Source organism: Apostichopus japonicus, chromosome 2, assembly GCF_037975245.1.
Source record: "Apostichopus japonicus isolate 1M-3 chromosome 2, ASM3797524v1, whole genome shotgun sequence".
Taxonomy (NCBI): domain Eukaryota; kingdom Metazoa; phylum Echinodermata; class Holothuroidea; order Aspidochirotida; family Stichopodidae; genus Apostichopus; species Apostichopus japonicus.
This window is the reverse complement of record NC_092562.1, coordinates 29446387-29470525: the sequence shown is the minus strand read 5'-3', so window position 1 is coordinate 29470525 and position 24139 is coordinate 29446387. Positions and strand designations below refer to the sequence as shown.

Genomic DNA, 24139 nt, shown 5'->3' with positions numbered 1-24139 from the left:
CTGTTTGTGGGATTCCTTCTATATAAGTAACACTCTCGTGTCAGTTAAAATATAATGCTTTAGATTGTGTCATCTTTAAGACACACAAGGCTGTAGAAAGTAAGCTTACATTGTCAAAAAGGAAGCGAGTGGAAACAATTTGTGTACTTGTCTGGTGTGTAGGCTGTATAAGAAGAGACCATCAATTAAGTAGCAGCATCGTTAAGATAATTAAAAGACATCGTTCCCTTCAGTAATTATGAGGTTTTATATTTACTGATATCCTATCTCTGTCCTTTCCTAATTCTCAGAGTCTGTAGAGGAAAGTGCAGCAAATAGTCGGCGTTTGGTCTCCTGTCTTCAAACCTTATACTTGTTCAGTAAAGTCAAACCTGAATTGATGGTGACACATGCTACCACCCTTCAGCCGTACCTCAGCACTAAATGTAATGTAAGTATCATCTCAGATTGTTACTTGAATGTGAAGATACCCAAGTGGCTCATCACTTCTGTGGTTAAGGTTTCTCCTGGCATTGAACAAAAGAAGTTTCATTGTCGTATGTACAAGAAACTAGATGTGATCCAAAGTTTGATAAATGGTTATGCTGGGGCATCTTCTATATGCATGGCACCAACAAGATGCTTGCTTACCTTCGATACATCTATTTTCAGATTCTTTTTGACTAAAATGGGGAATATCCATGGTATTGTTATAGTGAAACTGTGTATATATTGCCATTCAATCTGACTTTAGTTTATCGGTCTGCTGCCTAACTATTTACTACTGTTAATGTGTTGGAGTGTCAGAGTATTATGTCCTGTGTTGTATTTCGAGTGTGTATTGTAACTCTTTGATTTGGCATGGTTTACTCTGACAGACTCAGGGTGACCTGCTGGTGGTCTACAACACAGCCAGGATCCTTGAGTTGGTGGTCCCTCTAATGGACCATCCTAGTGAAGTCTTTCTAGCCATGCTTGAAGAGGATATGATGAGATTGATCATTAAGCATGGACAAATGGTAAGTTATACCTGACTTGAAAAAGAGTTGTTGCTGGCTGAAGTCAATTCTTAGCAAAGTTACTGGAAAATATCTGAGTCTTTAGGTGTAAACCACATCCTCATAGCATTTTTTATTGCAAAGATATGAAGTTTGTTTTATTTTGTAAATGAATCTGGCCACATCAACAGGTTGCATTGAATCAATCATATATCAAGCAAGGGGCAAGACACTGAGATTGGGGTTTCAATTGATTAACAGTGCTGAATATCTTTCTCTTCAATATAAGTTGCACATTATTTTTCACCAGCTACTTTTCATTAAAATTTCATAAATTGGATTGACTGAAGTTCTGAGGGGAATCTAATCATTAATGATACAGAAAAAAATTCAGAAAGATTACTTTTAAAGTTTAATTATTCGTATCCATGTCACAAGCAAAACTTGTAAGGCACAATCCAAACATTGTAAATGCCAAGAAAATGCAAAAAGATTCTGAAAAATATCTGTCTTCATCTTTGAAGGTAGAATTTAAAAGTGATTTGATGTGAGACCTGATGTCTTCATACCTGCTTCTTTGTACATTCTCCCTCACAGGTCCTACAGAGCTGTGTCAGCTGCTTAGGTGCTATTGTCAACCAAGTCACCAAGAACTATAAACTGGTTCGAGACTGCTTCCAGAAGTACTATGGTAGGCACACTAACATTTTAAATGGATCAACCTCTTTTAACCTGTTTTAGCTTGGATTGTGGAAAATTTTGCATATTCCTTTGATATTTTTTTCTTCAACTGTTTTCTTATCAAATGTTCAATAAGGTAATATGAATATTAATAATGTGCAGTTGTGTTTGTGTACTAAAGTTATAAAAGGATGTTCTGCTCATCATTGTTTGTTTGTTTTTAATATGACTAGTTCCACATTCCTTGGCAAATGCAAGCAATATTTTCCTTAACATTTAAAAACCTGGAAAAAAGCTGTTAATAAGCAGTTGATGCTTTATAAAACAACAAGAATTAATTTGTCTATTCATGGGAACATTCTGTATTACCTTCGACTAGAAACTCTCGAAATACTTTCCCATCAGGTGCATTGTCCAAATATCAAAAGGAGCACGAGCGTGACCCAAACAACAAGGTTCTCATCGAAAACAAGCCTACGCTACGGAGGGCGCTGTTCACAGTGGGACTCTTCTGCAAGCACTTCGATTTCGACATTGGCTTAAAAACTGCAAAGGTACAGTGCATGCCTGGCCAGCAGTCACAAGTAAGGGTTTTTAAAATGATTAAACCAAAAGCACCTTCTCATGGCTGCCTACCACTGCATTCATCTCAGTCATTCTCTCCCCCACCCCAGGGGAGTTTATCCTTGCCATTCTGGAGTGTTTCACTCTCTTGCTCTTGGGTAACGTAACATTTTCATTTTCAGAAGACTTTCTCACCTAACGTCTTCTTGTTTTATGTTGGTCTTATATTCTTGCTTTCATTTCTTTCTGTTTACTATCTTCCTGTAACACTCTTTTTCTCTAGTCCGTACATCGTAATAACTATTCTAAAATATTTGTCAATTTGATAGAGAAAAGACTGAAATTGTCTGAAAGTCAGAATATCTATTTATATCTTGGTACTTGCAAAATAGTTGTTGATATGTAGGTTCTCTTTAAGTTTGGTGTGTACTTCATGTACAGCCTAATGAACAAAAAACTAAAGCCATCGAGACTTAGTTACTCAGTGGTTGTATTAAGGTGTTACTACAGTAGACACTGTACACTGTACACTGTGCTATGACCTGCTGATAAGCTGTTACCACTGTAGACACTGTGCTATGACCTACTCATTTAGCTTGGTCTCTTACTACCTTACACACTGTCCTATGACCTGCGGATATAGCTTTTTCTGTATGGTGTTTTCTTTACAAAATCATCCCACATAGCTCATACCTGGGTCACTTTCTCAACACATTGCAATCCTTATCATAAACGATCAAAATGATAAATTCATGTTACGTTTATCACCGCCATTCATCGTTTCAAATGCCTAACATAACAAATTCACAATTTTTGGTTCATACACTTCTTATACATTTTCATTACATTATGTTTGCTTTTAATCATCGTTTGGGATTTATTTGAGTTATCTCTGTCAGAGCATGGGAAGTATTTTAAGGTTTTCCCTTCACTCTTGATGAAGAGTTTGTATCAACTCTGTTTTTATTGTATTCATTCCATGCTCTGTGCCTTAAAGCTCAGAACAAAGGAATTAATGTACAGTACTGATTTCGCTTAACTCCCGTTGAAAAAAAATCAACGATCGATAACAAAAGTTAAAAATCGATAAAAAAAGTTGAAATTCGGTTAATTTCGTTGACAAGATTTAGACTACTGCGGGCACGGTTGTCAACGAAGTTTCAACGAAATTTCCACGAAAGTTATCGCGATCAAAAACCGCAAAGGCAATTCTAGACATATCAAGGTTGTGACTTGCGTTGAATCCTTAGTGTAACTACAGCCGTTTTCAGACTCTACCAGAAGTTGCCGAGGAATATTACAAACGTTGCAAATGTGTGATTGTATATAAGACGGAGTAAGTTCTGTACTAGGTGTTTGAAAAATGATTTGGCTAGGATAATAAAAACTAGTCTTGGTCGATCGTAGCAAGCACATTCTATGACTCTTAAGTTATAGGCTAGTATTAAACTAGGATAAGTTTAAGTTAACTCACCAAGGAACGCAGTGTCAGAAAAAACAAGAAAAAAATATCAACAATGAAACAGTCGTAGCTGGATATCAAAGAGATCTTTATTTCCAAAAAATTCCTGTGTTACTTGACGTACTACGGTACCGTTTACTACAGAACCGCACTCACTTTCAAACTTTTCTGAGAGCGCATTCCGTCCAAAAAATCTCCCCCGACTTCAATGCACGCAAAAAAAAAAAAATAAAAAATATTTTCCCCCTAACCCGTTACTGTAAGTTGCCCGCGAAAGCAGATGGACTGCCCTGGTAAGGTCGCAGCCTGGGTCTGGGCCACCTGTAGTATGCTGCTTACATGTGCATTCCCTACCCTGGATATCCCCACCACCAAACTTTTTTGAAAGGCTTAGTCCAATCATAAACTTGGCTTTGTCAAATTCACGCCTACCTTATGTTAATTAGCATAGTATTTATCTTCGTGGGGGGTTTAGCACCGCAGAACCTTCATGGCTGGCTGCCTCTAGAAGCAAACATTATTTTACCCCTACTGTTCGTAATGGAATGGATGTTATCTGTTACTTAGTTAATTGAAAACCAAATATTCATTCATATATATATAAGTAGAACAATCCAGCAGGGATAGAAAGTTTATCTTGAATGAACCAATCAAAAGTCGTGCTATTAATAAAACTTGAAAACACCTGGCCAGCAAGAGAGTTGCAAACAATTGTTTCCATGACTACAAAGAAAATAAAGCAGTGACTTGGGGCCCACATTGGGTAGATTTCTGTGGAAAATGAATATATTTTCATTGCTTATTTGAGTATTGTATATTGGGAAGAGCTGATCAAACATTACTGGGGAGGGCTTTCAACTGGCCTGACGGCTTTCAACTGGCCTGACGGCATGTATAAGTTTATTTTAATGAGTAGGGGGAGTTTTTATGAATCTCCCGGTATGCGTCACATGAGAAGTAAATGTTTTGTTTTTCGGTTTTATCATCGTTTTTCAAGTGGAACAACTCATAAAATCATGTCAAATGAAAATAATATATATTTGAATATCCTTCCTTAGTTTTACTAATCAGGAATGCTTGATAAGGCATGCAATGCATCGTTCGAAAATGTAATTTTAAAGTAGAATTGAAAATGAACGACATAAAACAATATCTGGGAAGCGTGTGGAGCACAACTTTGAATATTCGTTGTGAAAGAAAACATAATGAACGATGTTTACTGCGTAAATAAATTTCGCGGAACTGGTACAGAGAAATTACGTACTGCAGCTTACGTCAGAGAAGCTCATAAATGACACAGGTGGATAGAGCGCATCAAAATTCGGTTTAGGAAATCCCTATACAGCCGACAAAAGTCCATGTCTCCTTCCGTTTTCGAGTTATAAGCGATTTTGTGTTTTTGCGATATGGTTTTCAGTATATTTTCATTGAATAAGGGCGTTTTGTTGTGTGTGTTTAAATAAGGGTGTGACCTATCAGATATTTCGCTAACCGTTTCACCGTATCCCCTGCCGGTCGGTTAAACGTTTAAACGCCGTTTCCCGCCGTCCCCCTCCCCTTAGACCCCTCCCCCATTTCAGTCACCACTTCCAGATCCGTCGGCAAGTCAAATTTGACTTAAAATATGCACCAGATTGCATTTAAGGACGTTTCAAAACTAAAAAATTTCCAAAGGGGAGGGGGAGACCCCCTCCCCTTAGACCCCTCCCCCATTTCAGTCACCACTTCCAGATCCGTCGGCAAATCAAATTTGACTTAAAGTATACACCAGATGGCATCTAAGGACGTTTCAAAACTAAAAATTTTCCAAAAGGGGAGGGGGACACCCCCTCCCCTTAGACCCCTCCCCCATTTCAGTCACCACTTCCAGATCCGTCGGCAAATCAAATTCTCCACACCTCCCCAACAACAAAAACCCCTTCGCTACGCCCCTGGTCACATACATGATACAGTACCTTACATTTGATACAAAAGTTACTTCAAACAACAGCTTCCAAAAATTTGTGTCGCAATAGGTTAAGATTTAACCACGCTGCGCAGTACCATTCATAATTTGCATATTACACTCGGCGTCCAGATGGCGGGAGAATATAACATCATGTTCAATGTGTTGTGTCGTTCCCATGGTGCGATGAACTTGGGCAAGTTGCCAAGTTCGAATGTCAATGACCTACTTATGTTCTGTGACCAATGTCAGTTGGAATTATGTGTGTAAAAACTCGGGTTTTTCCATTTGTTATATATATAGAAGTTTTTCCGTAAGCGGAGCGAATTTTAGGGCGGCTCGTTGATTGTGAGGAAGCACTTATCTAAGCATCAATATTTGTGAAAAAATATCGTAAGTTTTTCATTTTCATTCATTTTCTTTTATGTTTGCCGCAATCGCGCCCGCAATGCATGCACAGCATAATATCATGTGTGAAAAAATGGCTGTACACGTGCGGACCTGAGAGAGCAAACTGGCCTTGTGTTGTTAATGTTATGACGGTACTTTCTAGAACGGCCATTTGCGTCTTTTGGGGTCAACATATTTTCACACGGGGTTTTCACCATGCCATTGATCGATGTACACGGGTGATATGTCGCAAATAAAAACTGAGAAAACGAATTGACGACACTATCATCATGAGCTCATGACTATTGGCCTACTACTTTAGTTATATTAAACCCATTATTCATGCCTAAAACATCGTTTTTTTGTTTTTATAGATAGTTTGCAGTACATTACTAAGTTCTTTACATATTTTAAAATAATTTTCATGTTTAAAAGTAAACAAAATAAAAAAAAACAAAAAGAGAAAACGCCTTTTCGAAAAATGGAAGCGTCCTCGCAGAATGGGCGGGGCATCTTTATTTTGCTTCAAGTTACATGTTTTCGCTCAGAAACAAAGTTTCATACTCCAACTCTAATAAAAAACCAAATTTACATCTCAAAAAAATAACTATTTTTCGTAATCTGCAAGTAAACCAAGTTTATATGTCCATTCATTGTTATTTAAATGGTTAAACAGCACTCATAATTTATCTGGAAGGGTGCCTCGTGGTACATAGCTTTGACGCAACTGCTCTTACGTCCTGGCGAAGTTAAGACTTATGTCACTGTGTTTGGGGTTCACAGTTAGAAAACGTCCCCCGTCAGTTTCACTACATGTTTCTTTGAGTGTCACTACTCAGTAAGTACAGGAATGTTCTTGAGAAAATTCCTGCCTTCAAACGACTGTTCCAAAGTCTAATCAATACTAATAAACGAAGTTGCTCGTTTTCCGACGTTTCTCGTAACCACACATTGACCTTCTATTTCGTTTAAAAAAGAATTTCAACGTATCGTTGAAAATTCCACGAAGGAAATGACCGAAATAACCAATCGTTAAAATTCGTGGAATTTCGATAAAAATCGGGGAATTTCGATGACAAAACGTGGAAATTCGGTTATTTTCCTTTTAACGAATTTTAACGGGAGTTAAGCGAAATCAGTACTGTAGATCTATACATGTGTGTATATTCTGTACAGTGTACTGCTACAATGATATTAAATGACTGTAGTATTTTACTATCTTGATTAATCTTTCCTGTACTGTCTATGTCATTTGGTGTCACTAATTGGTCTTATTTTCAAAGCATCTTATAGTATTACATCATCTGATCAGGGACTATTTTAACTGAATGTGTTATACTCCAGGCTGTGTTGGATGACTAACAGTACCTTTACCTTTGTTTTTGTGTAGTTGAAAGAATATTGTAAGTGAAAAACGAAAATTTATCTGAAGCTTTGCAGCAGGCTATTCATTTACTCATGTTTTGTTTATTTGAATACTTACTAGAATGTTAGCAATGATTTCTAGGTTTGACTGGTTCAGCTGTTAAATATGTGGATTTTAGGGGCAGGTAGTGGGATGGGTGATGGCAGAATGGATGTGAGAATATTATTTTTATTACATAGCACAAAACAGATTTGAAACCCAGATGATTCCATCCTCACATTGGATTTTCAGTGACTTTTGATGCTGTTTCTCTGATCATCAGGTACTTGTGAGTGCGAGAGTTCTAGATGTTTTGTTATATTTCTGCGGCCATGAAGACCAGGACATCAAACTCAAAGCCCTGAATGGCATCGGATTCCTATGTAACAGATACGCAGACTTTCAGCTGACACCAGAGATAAAGGCTTTGTATTGTGACATCTTGGAAGAGGAGGAACCTACAGTCCCTCTGCTGACGATGGTATGGACAATTATATGAATATTCATTAATTGTATCATTCATTTGCTCTTTATGAGTGAAGGGTATGTTGAGGGGTGGGGTAAAGGATTGGGAGGTACCATAGATAAAGGCTAACCTACAGTCCCTCCACTGACAATAGTATGGACAATTATATGAATATAGTTATCACTTGGTCAGGGTCACAGCTTAAGTGTCCTTCTGATTTAAGCTTTGCCTTTCAAAAATTCAGCTCATTAGCATTTTAAAATCTCCTGGCACAGAGTAAATGAGACCTTGTCGTATTTTATTCCAGGTTTTAAGAAATCTGCAGTTATACCTGTCAGAGGAAGATGAGAAGATGCGGAAAGCAGATGCTGAGTGTGAGTATGAAACAGAGATGACATTAGAAGCCCATATATACAACCAAATGATCAAGCAGATTATGTAACACAGAGATGACATTGTTAATACTTAGAAGACTATATATACAACCAAAGGATCAAGCAGATTATATAACACAGAGATGACATTGTTAACACTTAGAAGCCCATATATACAACCAAAGGATCAAGCAGATTATATAACACAGAGATGACATTGTTAACACTTAGAAGCCCATATATACAACCAAAGGATCAAGCAGATTATATAACACAGAGATGACATTGTTAACACTTAGAAGCCCATATATACAACCAAAGGATCAAGCAGATTATATAACACAGAGATGACATTGTTAATACTTAGAAGACTATATATACAACCAAAGGATCAAGCAGATTATATAACACAGAGATGACATTGTTAATACTTAGAAGACTATATATACAACCAAAGGATCAAGCAGATTATATAACACAGAGATGACATTGTTAACACTTAGAAGCCCATATATACAACCAAAGGATCAAGCAGATTATATAACACAGAGATGACATTGTTTACACTTAGAATTCCATATATACAACCAAAGGATCAAGCAGATTATATAACACAGAGATGACATTGTTAATACTTAGAAGACTATATATACAACCAAAGGATCAAGCAGATTATATAACACAGAGATGACATTGTTAATACTTAGAAGACTATATATACAACCAAAGGATCAAGCAGATTATATAACACAGAGATGACATTGTTAACACTTAGAAGCCCATATATACAACCAAAGGATCAAGCAGATTATATAACACAGAGATGACATTGTTTACACTTAGAAGCCCATATATACAACCAAAGGATCAAGCAGATTATATAACACAGAGATGACATTGTTAACACTTAGAAGCCCATATATACAACCAAAGGATCAAGCAGATTATATAACACAGAGATGACATTGTTTACACTTAGAAGCCCATATATACAACCAAAGGATCAAGCAGATTATATAACACAGAGATGACATTGTTAACACTTAGAAGCCCATATATACAACCAAAGGATCAAGCAGATTATATAACACAGAGATGACATTGTTAACACTTAGAAGCCCATATATACAACCAAAGGATCAAGCAGATTATATAACACAGAGATGACATTGTTAATACTTAGAAGACTATATATACAACCAAAGGATCAAGCAGATTATATAACACAGAGATGACATTGTTAATACTTAGAAGACTATATATACAACCAAAGGATCAAGCAGATTATATAACACAGAGATGACATTGTTAATACTTAGAAGACTATATATACAAACAAAGGATCAAACAGATTATATAACACAGAGATGACATTGTTAATACTTAGAAGCCCATATATACAACCAAAGGATCAAGCAGATTATATAACACAGAGATGACATTGTTAATACTTAGAAGACTATATATACAAACAAAGGATCAAACAGATTATATAACACAGAGATGACATTGTTAATACTTAGAAGCCCATATATACAAACAAAGGATCAAACAGATTATATAACACAGAGATGACATTGTTAACACTTAGAAGACTATATATACAAACAAAGGATCAAGCAGATTATATTACACAGAGATGACATTGTTAATACTTAGAAGCCCATATATACAACCAAAGGATCAAGCAGATTATATAACACATAGATGACATTGTTAATACTTAGAAGACTATATATACAAACAAAGGATCAAACAGAGTATGTACAGTACAACACAAAACAGTTTATAACATGCTTTATGTGATAGCACACACATATTGGGTGTGCGCACTCTTGGAAGGGCAGCTCTTCAGATAAATGATCTAAGCAATGCCTGATTCACCACGTAGAAGAATAAGAAGGCACTCAATCATTAAACAACAGGGCAACGGATTAAAATACAAATTTACTCAGTTTGTTAGTCATAGGTCTATCATATTACCAATGTATTTTATTGTCTACCCATGCTTGAAATTTACATTGTCTAGTTGAGGTTACATTTTAGTATAAGTGTTAATTAACATTCTTGTGTGTTTTTTATGTTCATAATAGGGAAGAAAACAGGAAAGACTGAAGACTTGAAGGAGATGGGAGATGTGCAATCTGGGTAAGTTATAATAGCAAGGAATTTGTTTCATGTCAAGATAGTATTCCTTTTGTTTTCTACTCCCTCAAGCACTCTTGCCACGGTACCTCAAGTCTGCCTGACTCTGTTCTACTTTAGACCTCCCAGGATATACTTATTCCCAAATGTTGACCTTTAAATACAACAGTACAACCCCCCCCCTCCCCGACCCATCATTAAGAGTGAGTGTAAAGTTAGTTTAGTTTAGTAGAAAAAGAGGATCAGGAGGGACACACAAGTCCCCATCAAGGACCCTATAGGAGAGAAAAAAACTGAAGACACAAACACTCAGACCCGATTACAATGCTTAAGTGCTTGTCCAGAGCATTCTTAAACCCATTCACACTACTTGCAAGTACAACTTTCTCATGCGAACCGTTCCACTCTTTCACAACCCTATTAGAAAAAAAGTTATGCTGAATATTAATCCTACTTTGTGACTTTCGGAGTTTAAGACAATGACCTCTGGTACAACTACTATTAGCAAACAGTGCAAACTGAAAGGCCTTTTTTTAATTTATTTCATGCATTATACCACCATGGGATGTAAGTTAATTCCTTACACAGCAGATATGTAGCATTTTATCATATATCATTACATTACTTGATTCACAGAATGAGCAGCTCAGTGATACAGGTCTACTTGAAGCATGTTATGGGAGTAATGTTGCACTCCCTGGCATCTGTACGTATGGATGCCTTGAAGGTCATTATACTCACCTTAAAACAGGGTCTTGTCCATCCCGTCCAAGTAAGTTATTTCTGATGTTGTGGAGCTGCTTGCACATTATTTATGTATGTATGTATGTATATGTGATCTTCCCGCAAGCAGGAACTCGCGAAAGAAGCCATGAAGGCTTATAGACTCGCAAGCTGACTGAAGCCAATCTCTCGGCACACATCCATTTAACGTCCATGTCAGGAAATTGTTATTGAACAACGCCCTTGCCAGACGACACACATTGCTGTCGGCAGGGAATCGAACCGGGGATCTCATGACTGGGAGACGCCGGCGTTAACCACTAGGCTATACACTCCGCCTCCTTTATATTAGAGGCTGGTGAAAGTTTCATCTGTTTTCCAGTGTTGAAAACATTAATATATACAAAGATTATCAATGTCAAGTACTAATAATAAAGTACACACCGAGGTGAAAATATCTAGTTTACCATTTCACAGAGTGTTGCACAATCATATATATGTCTATATATATCAAAGTAGTCATCATAATTTATCAGTTATGTTATCCTTTTGTTTGATTACTGTTGTAATATTGATGTGATTTGCGTTATAATCAAATTTCAGTGATTATGGTTAAAATAACGTTACCAATGTCAAGTTATTAGTAAGACCAACTCTCCATACATTCACCATAAGTGCAGGGAATTTACTTTAATTATCAGACTTGAAATTCTCCATGTATATCAAATGGTAACGAATGTTGGCATAAATGCAGATGGAAGGAATCAAAACTCTCTTAACCAAAACAAGCACAAATCATTAGCATGTAAATTAGAATTGATCTGGAAGGTGTAATATCATCATCATCATCATAATCCATTGTTTCCAATCAGACATCATCAAGAATCTTGTTTATCTTTCTCCTTACAGTGTGTGCCCTACCTGGTTGCTATGGGAGCTGACTCAGAAGCGGCCATCAGAGTTAAAGCAGATCAACAACTCTCTGATATCGACAGTAGATACCCAGGGTTCATACAGGTCAGCAGACCACCCTCCCACCCCCTCCCCTTCATATATCCCCAACCATATTGATAATAAAAGGATTCTGTAGGGGAGGGGAGTGTATATTCTCATAAACATTTCCTTCCAAAGTGAAACATGTTTGTAACCTTGTTCAATTTCAAACTATGCAGCCCTAAGTAAGGATATTATAATGATATTTTATCCTGGTCATTATTGTCAGTCATGAGCTTAAAGCTGACCCTTCAGCTGACCTTTCAGCTGACCCTTTAGCTGACCCTTGTGTGAGATTGAGAGTAGTGGAGGATTCCATCATCTTCAACTGTATGGCTGACAACCTGGTCTAACATCTCTCTCATGGACGGTTTACCCTAATACTGGCTAAGGGACAGTTCCACTGTTATCTGATCTTATCCCTTCTGTTGAGAAGCAAATATTATCAGAAGATACAAACTCTCCCAGACTAAAATCACTTAGTAATTTACCAGGAGTGCTAAACTCTCCTAGACTAAAATCACTTAGTAATTTACCAGGACTGCTAAACTCTCCCAGACTAAAATCACTTAGTAATTTACCAGGACTGCTAAACTCTCCTAGACTAAAATCACTTAGTAATTAACCAGGACTGCTAAACTCTACCAGACTAAAATCACTTAGTAATTTACCAGGATTGCTAAACTCTCCCAGACTAAAATCCCTTAGTAATTTACCAGGACTGCTAAACTCTCTCAGACTAAAATCACTTAGTAATTTACCAGGACTACTAAACTCTCCCAGACTGCTAAACTCTCCCAGACTAAAATCACTGCCAAACTTTGCTTGATATGTTAAGAAGCAAGAGAAGCTTGTACTACCTATATGAGTCTTGTCCATACTCCATAGTCATTCCAGTTGTTAGACATCAATGGTAGGCATCACAATTATTTAATTAATCTTATGAGTTTCTGTTTTTCGCACAACGGAACCCTGCTTGCTACGTAATCAAAACCAAGCAAACACTGCTTAGCTATTGCCTGGATCATTGTATCTATAAATCTTTGAATACAGTGTAAATTTAAACATTGTAGATAAGGTATTGACATAATGCATAAGCTGTTTACCATTTGGCTGTAGTCTTCTGCGTATATATACTGCCTTTGAATTCAAGTTACTTCAAAGCATAATTCTAAGTAAATTACAAACCATTAAAAGTATGAAACTATCTCACCCACAGATGAAATCTCAAGCAGGTGTGAGACTTGCCTTTGATTTACAGAAGATCATGGCTAAGGATCCTGGCATACCAGTCCGAGGACTGATTGAAACTGATGGTTCCTGTAGCAGCCTCTGCTCCCACCTATACTCTTTAATCCGTGCCAACAGATCCCATAGAAGAGCATTTCTTACCTCACTTTTGAATCTCTTTGATGAACAGGCGGTAAGAAACTGTAAATGATACATGCAATATAGGACGCAAAAGAAAACAAGGCCTTTGTTGGTGACATACTTTTCTGATATATATTTTTTTTATCAGGACTGACATATGACAATGTTAATTAATGTTGATGTTCTTCACAGCTTTAACATTGCATGTCTTAAATACAATTAATTTGCAAGCTTGTTATGACTGCCATCTATTGTGATTTGGTGAATACATTGCCAATGAAACAGCTCTTGTTTATGTTTGTTATATTCTGTAAGCAGAGACTTAAAATTAGGAATTCATATGTTGTAGAAAGAGAAAGACCAATGGTAAGTCTCTTGTTTATTCAGTCCTGTTACTAACTGAAGAAATGGTAGACTATTTGATCTGAGAATCTTAGTACATTTTTTTTACATTTGAAATGCTAAGCTGTGTCATGGTGCGTGTCAAATTCTATAACACTCTATGATATATACTACATGATATTATTATATAACATTCACATTAGTATATTTTGCTCTAGTTGTGATTAAATATCAACTGGATGGTGGGGTGGGATGGTGAGAGCGGGGGGAGGTTGGTGGGAGAGGGAGAATAGTGGGAGGGGATGGATTGTATGAACTATCCCTTTCTTAATTGTTCCTTGTCATAGCCATTTTGAGTCGTTTGACTTATATTATTAATATATTATTTTTCAATTATTAATATATATTTTTTTACATGATTAATATATATATATTTATATTATTAATATATTATTTCAATATACACCTACAATTTCTCCCCAGTTAACAGTTCTGTTGTTTTTGGCAACTTACTGATCCCAGTTTACAGTTGTGTTGACTTGTTGTTACCATTGATAGTTTTGTTGACTGGCTCGTCCAAGGTGACTGTTGTGGTCACTCATATCTCTGATTTAGTCTCATTTTACTTGTTTTACAGAAAAGTGACATGAAGCTGTTGGTGTTTGTGGCTGATAACCTGAGTGCTTTCTCTTACCAGTTGAACGATGAACCGTTGTTCATAATGCACCAGATAGAGATCATTGTGTCAGTCAATGGAGGTAATCTCCTGCAATCATTTAAAGAGGTAAGCATCAGCAGTAGGTTCAGTAATCTAAACAGTCGCCCAATGACATCATATTGCATTTAATTCTCTGAGTATTAGTTATTACAAGTTAATCCTTACACCTGCTGTACATGTTGGGGTCATCTGGAGTGTGTATTTTGCATGTGTTCTTCTTAGAAACACTTTCTTCTGGTACATTGAGTTTTTAATGATGTCATGAAGATGTTGTTTTTGTTTTGGTATTCCAGTCGCTGCTTCCCAAGGATTGGTCTAAACATCCAAGGAGATATAGTCTCCTGGATGATTCAGAGGATGAAGAAGAAGATGAGGTTATTGGTGAGTTTTAACATCACTTATATAGCCGAGTAGCCTGCAAAAAGTACATCCTAAACACAGATACTGCACAGAGCATTCTGGTTCGTGGGTTCCCATTTCCCTTCATTCTGGTTTGTCGATTTCTGTGTTCCTTCATTCTGGTTTGTCATTTCCCTTGTTTGTTAGTACATTCTGTGGTTTGTTTTGCAAACTACTCTGCTTGTCTTGCTGTGGTATAGGTCAGTTAAATGATGTATAAAGTATCTTGCCATGGTTGTCTTGCTGTGTTATAGATCTGAAAAGATATGGCAGAACAAGGTGGTGTTGTGAGGGGAGAATTGTTGAGGTGTTTGGTCTCTACCTTTCACCATCTATACATTCCTTGATCTTTCAGAGAGGATACCAGAAGATGCTACTCCTCTTCTAGATTGGTGTGAAGCTTCTCAAGCCTGTCTCGTCCTACTGGTTCTGAAACAACACCTTAAAGAACTGTATGGATTCAGAGATGGCACCATACAGAGATATTCACCCACAGACTCTGCTAAGACCTACGACAAGCCTGTCCACAGGAAACCAGGAGTCACATTAAATCCTGCTAGAGCCCTGGACATGATCAAGACTGGCCGTCCCGAACTACCTCTCTCAGATAAACAGAAGAAGGAGATCGCCGAGGAATACTTGGATGTAAGTTAACAAATGAAGAAGGAAAATAGGAATGAAGAGGATGTCTGTCACATATAAGGAGTTTACTCAAGAATTATGCAAAGTGATCTGGAGATTGTTTTAACATTTGATAAAGTATACTTCAGTCGAAACTTCATGGTTATGGTCAGACCATACCTTGCTTCTTATGTGTCTGAAAGTAATACTTAATAATATATTATGTAGGCTACTGGTAATTTGCTTTAGAACTATAAATATTAAGGCTACTGGTAATTTGCTTAGAATTATAAATAATATAGGCTACTGGTGATTTTCTTAGAATTATAATTAATGTAGTCTACTGGTGATTTGCTTTAGAACTACAAATAATATAGGCTACTGGTGATTTTCTTAGAAATATTAATAATATAGGCTACTGGTAATTTGCTTAGAATTATAAATAATATAGGCTTCTGGTAATTTGCTTAGAATTATAAATAATATAGGCTACTGGTAATTTGCTTAGAATTATAAATAATATAGGCTACTGGTATTAGCCTAGAATTATATATAATATAGGCTACTGGTAATTTTCTTAGAATTATAATTAATATAGGCTACTGGTGATTTCCTTAGAATTATAATTGATATAGGCTACTGGGTAATTTGCTTAGAATTATAAATAATATAGGCTACTGGTAGTTTTCTTAGAATTATAAATAATATAGGCTACTGGTGATTTGCTTATAATTCTAAATAATATAGGCTACTGGTAATTTTCTTAGAATTATAATTAATATAGGCTACTGGTGATTTTCTTAGAATTATAATTGATATAGGCTACTGGGTAATTTTCTTAGAATTATAAATAATATAGGCTACTGGTAGTTTTCTTAGAATTATAATGCTGGATTCCTTAAATTAGTTAAAGCCAGAATTACATTTTGAATCATCATAGATAAGTCTGTAATTTTCAGTTTAAATTTAACATTGCTTTTTTTGTAGTACTACACAAATTAATGCTTTGCTTTCTTCCCCTCAGTTCAAGCAACTCATGGAACTAATGGATCCAGCAGATAGTGATGAGGAGGATGAGAATAAACCACCTGTCAAACCTGAGGGCAAAACTTCTTCCACCCCGGGGGATAAAGCCCCAGAAGCAGAGGGAGACAAGAAGGAAACAGAGGAGGGAAAAGCAGAGGTGAAGGTAACAGAGACTCCAAGAGCAAGCAAGCACAAGAAGAGAGAAGTACATGTTGACGTTGAGGAGTCTGATGATGATGAGGATGGGTTTGGAGGCGGTGATTACATCACCCCAAGGAAGAGAGAACTGAGGACCAGGAACGCTCGTAGCGAAGTCAAATACAAAGAGGAGGATTCAGATGAAGAAAGTAACGGCACATCTCCTTCTACTGTATCTCATGTAAGTACTGTTCCTCACATCAATAGATAGTTTGTACTGTCTTTAAGTTGGAGCATGAGCAAATATACATATCTGCCTGTGGGTGGATAGAGAGGTACTTGTTTGATAATCTGTAAAGAGTCATATGCTGGTCTAGACCAAAGAAGTTGGAGCTTGGCTTGAATTGCTCCTGTTGATGTTAATATCATTCATTGACATGCAGGAACCTACACAGTTCTGAGTGAATGGGATGAATGATGGTCTACATTTGATTATTTGCTTCCTGCTGTAGTCTCCTTGGCTGTCATTTTTTATATGTTTTGCCAGAAGGCAGGTTGGATGGTGTTTTTATTTTAAAAATCAAGTTTAAAGTTGAATGTTTACACTCTTGAATCAAGGCAAGCCTCACATGACTTTACAGCAGTTAACCACTGGTCATTGGCGAATTGTCACTGCCCACACACCCAAGTGTGCACAATTCAAACTGCAGCTGCTGCTGGGCACATCTATGTGTTCCCTGGAAGACTTCTCATAGGGTGCAGCCACAATCATGCTCATGCAGCTATATTTACAAGTTACCATGCAGGTCCCCATTTATTCAGAAGAGAGGCTGTGAAGATAATGTGCCTAGCGCAAGGACACCAAAATTAAGGTCTGGCCTGGACTCAAACATGTTTCCCATGCTTCCAATGCACTTTGATACATATATCTGTTTGTTTTCAGTCATCAAAAGGTACATCAAGGGCAAAAACGCCATCGAGGTCAAAACCAAAACCCAAAGCTACTCCTAAACAGAAACCAGCGAAGAGCAGGAAAAAGAAGAGAAAGAGAATATCCTTTTAAATTACTCATTATTGGACTCTTACTCATTGAGTTACTCATTGTTTTGTTTCTCGTTGAGTTACTTATTATTGAACTGTTACAATTGAGTTACTCATGATTGTACTGTTACTCGTAGAGTTACTCATGATTGGACTCTTACTCATTGAGTTACTCATTGTATTGTTACTCGTTGAGTTACTTATTATTGAACTGTTACAATTGAGTTACTCATGATTGTACTGTTACTCGTTGAGTTACTCATTGTTGGACTCTTACTCCTTGAGTTACTCATCATTGTACTGTTACTCCTTGAGTTACTCATCATTGGACTCTTACTCGTTGAGTTACTCATTATTGAACTGTTACTCATTGAGATACTCATGATAGGACTATTACTCATTGAGTTACTCATGATAGGACTGTTACTCCATGAGTTACTCATCATTGGACTCTTACTCGTTAAGTTACTCATCATTGGACTCTTACTCGTTGAGTTACTCATGATGGTAGTGTTACTTATTGTGTTACTCATCATTGTACTGTTACAATTGAGTTACTCATGATTGGACTCTTACTCATTGAGTTACTCATGATTGGACACTTACTCTGAGTTACTCATGATTGTACTGTTACTCCTTGAGTTACTCATCATTGGACACTGAGTCATGCTATATTGGTTTGCATTTCTCCCTACTTTATCAACCGTTTCATCTCAAAATATCATGATATGTATCCATTCCTGCTTTGGTTTTCTTTAACCTAAGTCTGTCTACATTGAAAGCAGTTCTGAAGAGGATAGCAGTGATGATTCTGATCCCGACTTCATGTGAGAATCAACCAATCACAGACCAGAAAACAGAAGCATCAACCAATCACAGACCAGCAAACAGAAGACCTGTATGGTTGCCATGGCAATGGCTGAGAAGAAGTAGACACGTTTGCTGCTAGATTCAAGTTTTGATATGTACCAGATGATTATTTGCCTGACTGAAGCAGACTTCATCACCAAAGTACTCTCGTCAATCCATCAGTGTTACTCTGTGCATGGTGACTGCCAGTACGTTATGAGGCACAAGCTGAGGATATTGAAAGGTGATTGGCTGTCTAGCTTTTACAGAGGACAAATATAGTGTTACTTGTAAGCAAGAGTGAATCCTGGATTGGTTCCAATCTCTCTTATTTGTAACCTTAAATATTGTTATGTGTACAAGGGAACTGCAGGAGAGTTCCCATTCTAATTGAAGTAAGGTAATCCCTACGGTCAACCCAAACATGATCAGTATAAAGATGTGGCGTTAATGTAACCTGATAAATTAACACTTCACTTAGGCTGAGTGACGTCTACATTCTCTCAAGGTTATTGGCATTTAGTTAGATATAGATGGAAAATATCAAAGTTCTTTTGGTAAAGAAACTTATCGAAGGAGGAAGACTTACCAATACTCCTTTTATCCACTAGCATCCCTTTTCCTTTCCCCAACCTCCTCCTTCTCCACCCCCTCCCCCTTCCCCCTTCCAAAAAGAAGTCATATTAGATGTTAATTAGATATGGGGAGACAGCTAAAACTGTTCTATTCCAACATGTCATGATTTTCTAATACAGATGATTTGATGGTTACCTCTGTCACTACTTACACTGACAGGAATCCTTCAAATGAAATTAATAAACTAAAAATCGTTACCACAATCATCTCCAAATGGCTCCAAAATGAGGAAAAGAAGCCTAAGAAAAACCTTTGTCTGTTCTGAAGATTTCTATTTACTCAAGGAATCCGTATGACATTTACAAACTCAGGCAACAAAACAACACCCAAACCTTGCTTTTAGACATTATGATTTCTTGCACTTTGCAAAAAAAAATGGTATTTAAAACACTCATGGCTTTAGAACAGTTTGAATATTCAACACATTATTTGAATATTCAATGTTTCAAAGAGACTCAATTTGAAAAGATTGCCTTTCATATACCATTGGTAAAATGTAAGTTTCTATCTGAATTCATGTAGGTTAGTATAGTGACCGATGTGTAGATTTTTGTGAGCAACATTAAATTCTAGCTTTCCAACAAAGTTACCTAAGAGCAAAACCTAAGAGTTTACCATCCTTCATTATTGTACATGCACATAACTCAATGATTCAGTTCACACATAAGATGTTTCTAATATTTTTTTTGGACTTTTTACTGGATTTCAAAGTAGTCACTACAGAAGTTCTTTCTTAGGAAAAATGTGATTTGGATTTAAATACATAGTTAAGAAACAAGTTATAATGTACAAGATGACATTTGTTACAAATTTTCATTATCCTAGGTGAGATGAGATGAGAATTTGATACCATCAACCTGATAATAAGTAATTCATTACTGATGTTACTGTACTTATTTCTTTGAACTGTTGAACACACTTTGAATATGTTCATACTTTGTGATAACAAGTTTTGTATGCTTGAGTTTATATTTTTGGAATGGATTTCCCGGTACCATGGGTTGTGCTTTGCATTTTAATTGCTGTGTACAGTCTTTAGATCTTTAATTTTATCCAAAATGCATTCCAAAGCCAAACAGAAACACCTCATTGTCGTCGGTAATAGTTTGTAGTAGATATAACGTAGGTGTTTGAGTCATTATGTAAAGACATATTAAAAACACATATCATAAAGGTATTTATCATATTTGCTGAAAAGAATTCTAGTTCAGCTGATACCAAAAAAATAAGATAAGGGTCTATGATATGAAAAGTTAATACTGGTAAAAATTTGCCAGTTTCCCAAAGTCGGCTAAATGTATTGAACTGATATGATTATATGCAAAGAGTAAGGGCTTATGGTAAAGTGTTATTGTGAAGAATTTAAGTTGCAAGCATCACTTGTCCTTGTTCACTTCATATTTTTCAGATTTTAGAGTAAGCTTTGTTTTGGTAAATGACAAAGACAGTGCTGCCAAATAATAATAATACAAACATCAACAACAGAGAATAATTGAGTGCTTATAACTTGCATAACTTTGTTGAGATTCACTCTTTTCTTGATCATAAAATTTAGAGACATCTAAAAAAAAAAAATGGAAAAAAACTCACCCTGATTGTTTTTGTAGCAGTATGCAATTGCTTATTTGGTACAGAACTTAACTACAGGTACACAACTCTAGAAAGATTATCACCTGTAAGGTATCCAAGTTCCTTCCTTGCTTCTGTCGCCATGAGATGCATGCATCTAAATAGTCATAGAGTAAGCTGATCTCAAAACTGCTGCTACTGCCCTGTTTGCAACTCAGTTGAAGTTTTGTTTGTGATCAGAATAGAGAGATTAATTATTAATGGGTAGTATCATAGATCTATCCGTCCTTGTGTAAGTCTCAAATTGTGGTCAGAAATGGAGAGATGGATCTTAGCAGACAGAAACCGCCATCCCTTCCATACAGAGGTATGAATGATCTTTGAGTAGTTGTGAAAGAAAGGGATAAAATGTTTGTTTTGATGTAATACACTTTTAATTAATGACACAGGTGGTGTTTATCTCATACTTATAATAAAACTAGCTTACTACAGACTTAACCTTTGACCTGACCCTTCACCTTTGACCTGACCCTTCACCTTGACCCGACCCTTCATCTAAGATGTCAAAAGATCAAGGACAAAATCAGAAACAGTAATCAATGTAAGGTTAGGAGGAGCATGATCGCCTTGGTACGCATGATTAATTTATTACCAATGAATTTTTCCTTATACATAACATTGAAATTATCTGAGTTAACCTCAGCTGTGTTGTGCAAGCTTAGCTTGCCCTACCTTAAATTAAGTCTGTATCAATGAGGAGGTTTGACTCTTGACTCTCTACAAACCTTAGTAACAACAATGCTGTCTGCCCACAGTATCTGCAGAAAGCAGCTAAGGAAATCATAAATATATAGAATCTTGCAAAACAGAACATTTTTACAACTTAAGTGATACATTTTCCTTTGAGCAAAATAATAGAATCAGATATTTTTGGACGACTTGAGAGAATGTTCTCAATACTAAATAGTTGGTATTTTTTTTTGCAATAAATATATTAATATTTATGTAATCAAAACATTAATGTTGTATTTAATGTTGTATTGAAGCAGTATTGTAAGACATCTTGTGCATTGTCGAGGAGAGCTTTTCCTGTAAAAATGTAGGATTTTGCTGATGTTGAAATTTTTTGGTTTCATTTTCTGAGATATTTTAATACGAATTGATTTGGTGCTAGAGGGACAATGTTAAATAAGTTACTGTAATTACTACTAAATAATGTTTATTGTTTCCGTTATAAATAAGCATGCATCCTGTTAGTGCTGTTAGTTGGTGAACAACCCATGGTTTAGTTGATCTTTCCTTCTGTGAAAATTATAGTTTATTTCATATTTATACACAATTCTGGTTACTGCAGTCCCCTCTTCATTGCAAGCTAGGCCAATCACATTAGCCAGGTACTTTCTGATACATACAGAATCACATTAGCCAGGTACGTCTGATACATACAGAATCACATTAGCCAGGTACATCTGATACACACAGAATCACATTAGCCAGGTACGTCTGATACATACAAAATCACATTAGCCAAGTACATCTAATACACACAGAATCACATTAGCCAGGTACGTATGATACATACAGAATCACATTAGCCAGGTACATCTGATACATACAGAATCACATTAGCCAGGTACGTCTGATACATACAGAATCGCATTAGCCAGGTACATCTGATACAGACAGAATCACATTAGCCAGGTACATCTAATACACACAGAATCACATTAGCCAGGTACGTCTAATACAAACAGAACCACATTAGCCAGGTACGTCTGATACATACAGAATCACATTAGCCAGGTACGTCTGATACATACAGAATCACATTAGCCAGGTACGTCTGATACATATAGAATCACATTAGCCAGGAACGTCTGATACATACAGAATCACATTAGCCAGGTACGTCTGATACATACAGAATCACATTAGCCAGGTACGTCTGATACAAACAGAACCACATTAGCCAGGTACGTCTGATACATACAGAATCACATTAGCCAGGTACGTCTGATACATACAGAATCACATTAGCCAGGTACGTCTGATACATACAGAATCACATTAGCCAGGTACGTCTGATACATACAGAATCACATTAGCCAGGTACGTCTGATACATACAGAATCACATTACTTTGAAAACCATGGAACAAAATGAAATGTTTCAAAGTAAGTTCCAGTCTGACTAACATGTGTATTAGTTACATTACATGCCACACACATATTCACAAAGCTGCAGGATTGGATAGAGAAGATTGAAGTGGGAGGGGGGAGGGGAAGTGGGAGGGGGAAGGGGAAGTGGGAGGGGGGAAGGGGAATGGGTGTGTGTGGATGCATAAAAAAGTAATGGGTGGGGGGGGTAGTGGAAGATGGTGAAAGTAACATATATAGTAACATGTTTACACATCTCCACTAGATTCTTTCCAAATAACTAGTCATCCATCTTCCCTCTTAGAGCTAGTAGCAAGTTTGTTTTGTAGATAAATATACCAAAAGATGTTAACAAGTATTCATTTGATATGAATTTATCAATGTAAGGTTACACTAGGAGGTTAAATAGATGAAGATGGGTTACAGCTACCATCCTCACCTTGTTGCTATCCGGTTTACTAATAAACCAAGAAGACTATTAGTAAGGTCTTTGTACGAAACAGAATAATAATAATAACCTCATGCGCATCTACAGTTTCAACTTATACTCTAATAGTGTTAGAAACATAATCAATATGAGCAAGTTATGATAAATTTCTTTATCGAGAAGGAGAAAAGGTTCCCCCATTTATCATCTTAAGGCCCAAAAATGACTCAATTTTGAGTACAATCTGTTGAGTTTTATTCTTTTTTTTATTATATATATAGATATTCCATTTAATAGTTGAAATGTGTTTTTTTTTACGTTTGGTTTCATGTATTAACTACAAATGTAAAAAGGGCCTGTCAGCCATGTACATAGCAACCTGTACAATAAACTGTAGGTATTTCTCAACATTTATATAGTGATTTTGTTTTCTTTCTGGTTGCTATCAAATGTTCATTTTCTCATAAAGATGTTTTCATATAGCAAACTAAACTTCAAGGAAAACAAGCAAACTTATTTTACTCACTTGTGAATACAAAACCTCCCTGTAGGTAAACCCACAAGCGTTTACAAGACCTGACGTTTCGATCCAACGAAGGTCTTCATCAGAGGAAAACTAAAACTAAATAGTTAAAAAGACATATTTGACAGACGTGTTGAATGAAAGATAAACAAATGTCGTTTAGTTCACTTCTATTCATCTCTTTAAAATACTGTAACG

The 24139-nt window shown here is 36.4% G+C and overlaps 1 protein-coding gene across 4 annotated transcripts in view; it reads left to right on the top strand.

The window, feature by feature from the left end:
• Window positions 1–23826, top strand: part of LOC139955263 (nipped-B-like protein) — a 58613-nt gene extending 34787 nt beyond the window's left edge. For 3 of the 4 annotated variants that reach the window (XM_071955122.1, XM_071955119.1, XM_071955120.1), the window contains exons 30-45: window positions 291–430; window positions 858–998; window positions 1575–1668; window positions 2064–2242; window positions 7708–7905; window positions 8198–8264; window positions 10358–10412; window positions 11046–11181; window positions 12042–12149; window positions 13345–13548; window positions 14476–14622; window positions 14850–14937; window positions 15311–15600; window positions 16601–16981; window positions 17684–17793; window positions 18558–23826. In XM_071955122.1, the coding sequence (XP_071811223.1) occupies window positions 291–430; window positions 858–998; window positions 1575–1668; window positions 2064–2242; window positions 7708–7905; window positions 8198–8264; window positions 10358–10412; window positions 11046–11181; window positions 12042–12149; window positions 13345–13548; window positions 14476–14622; window positions 14850–14937; window positions 15311–15600; window positions 16601–16981; window positions 17684–17793; window positions 18558–18612 (2393 nt within the window). In that variant the 3' untranslated portion in view covers window positions 18613–23826. The remainder of the gene's footprint in view (window positions 1–290; window positions 431–857; window positions 999–1574; window positions 1669–2063; window positions 2243–7707; window positions 7906–8197; window positions 8265–10357; window positions 10413–11045; window positions 11182–12041; window positions 12150–13344; window positions 13549–14475; window positions 14623–14849; window positions 14938–15310; window positions 15601–16600; window positions 16982–17683; window positions 17794–18557) is intronic. The other variant, XM_071955121.1, reaches the window with a different exon arrangement.
• The last annotated feature ends 313 nt before the right edge of the window (window positions 23827–24139 follow it).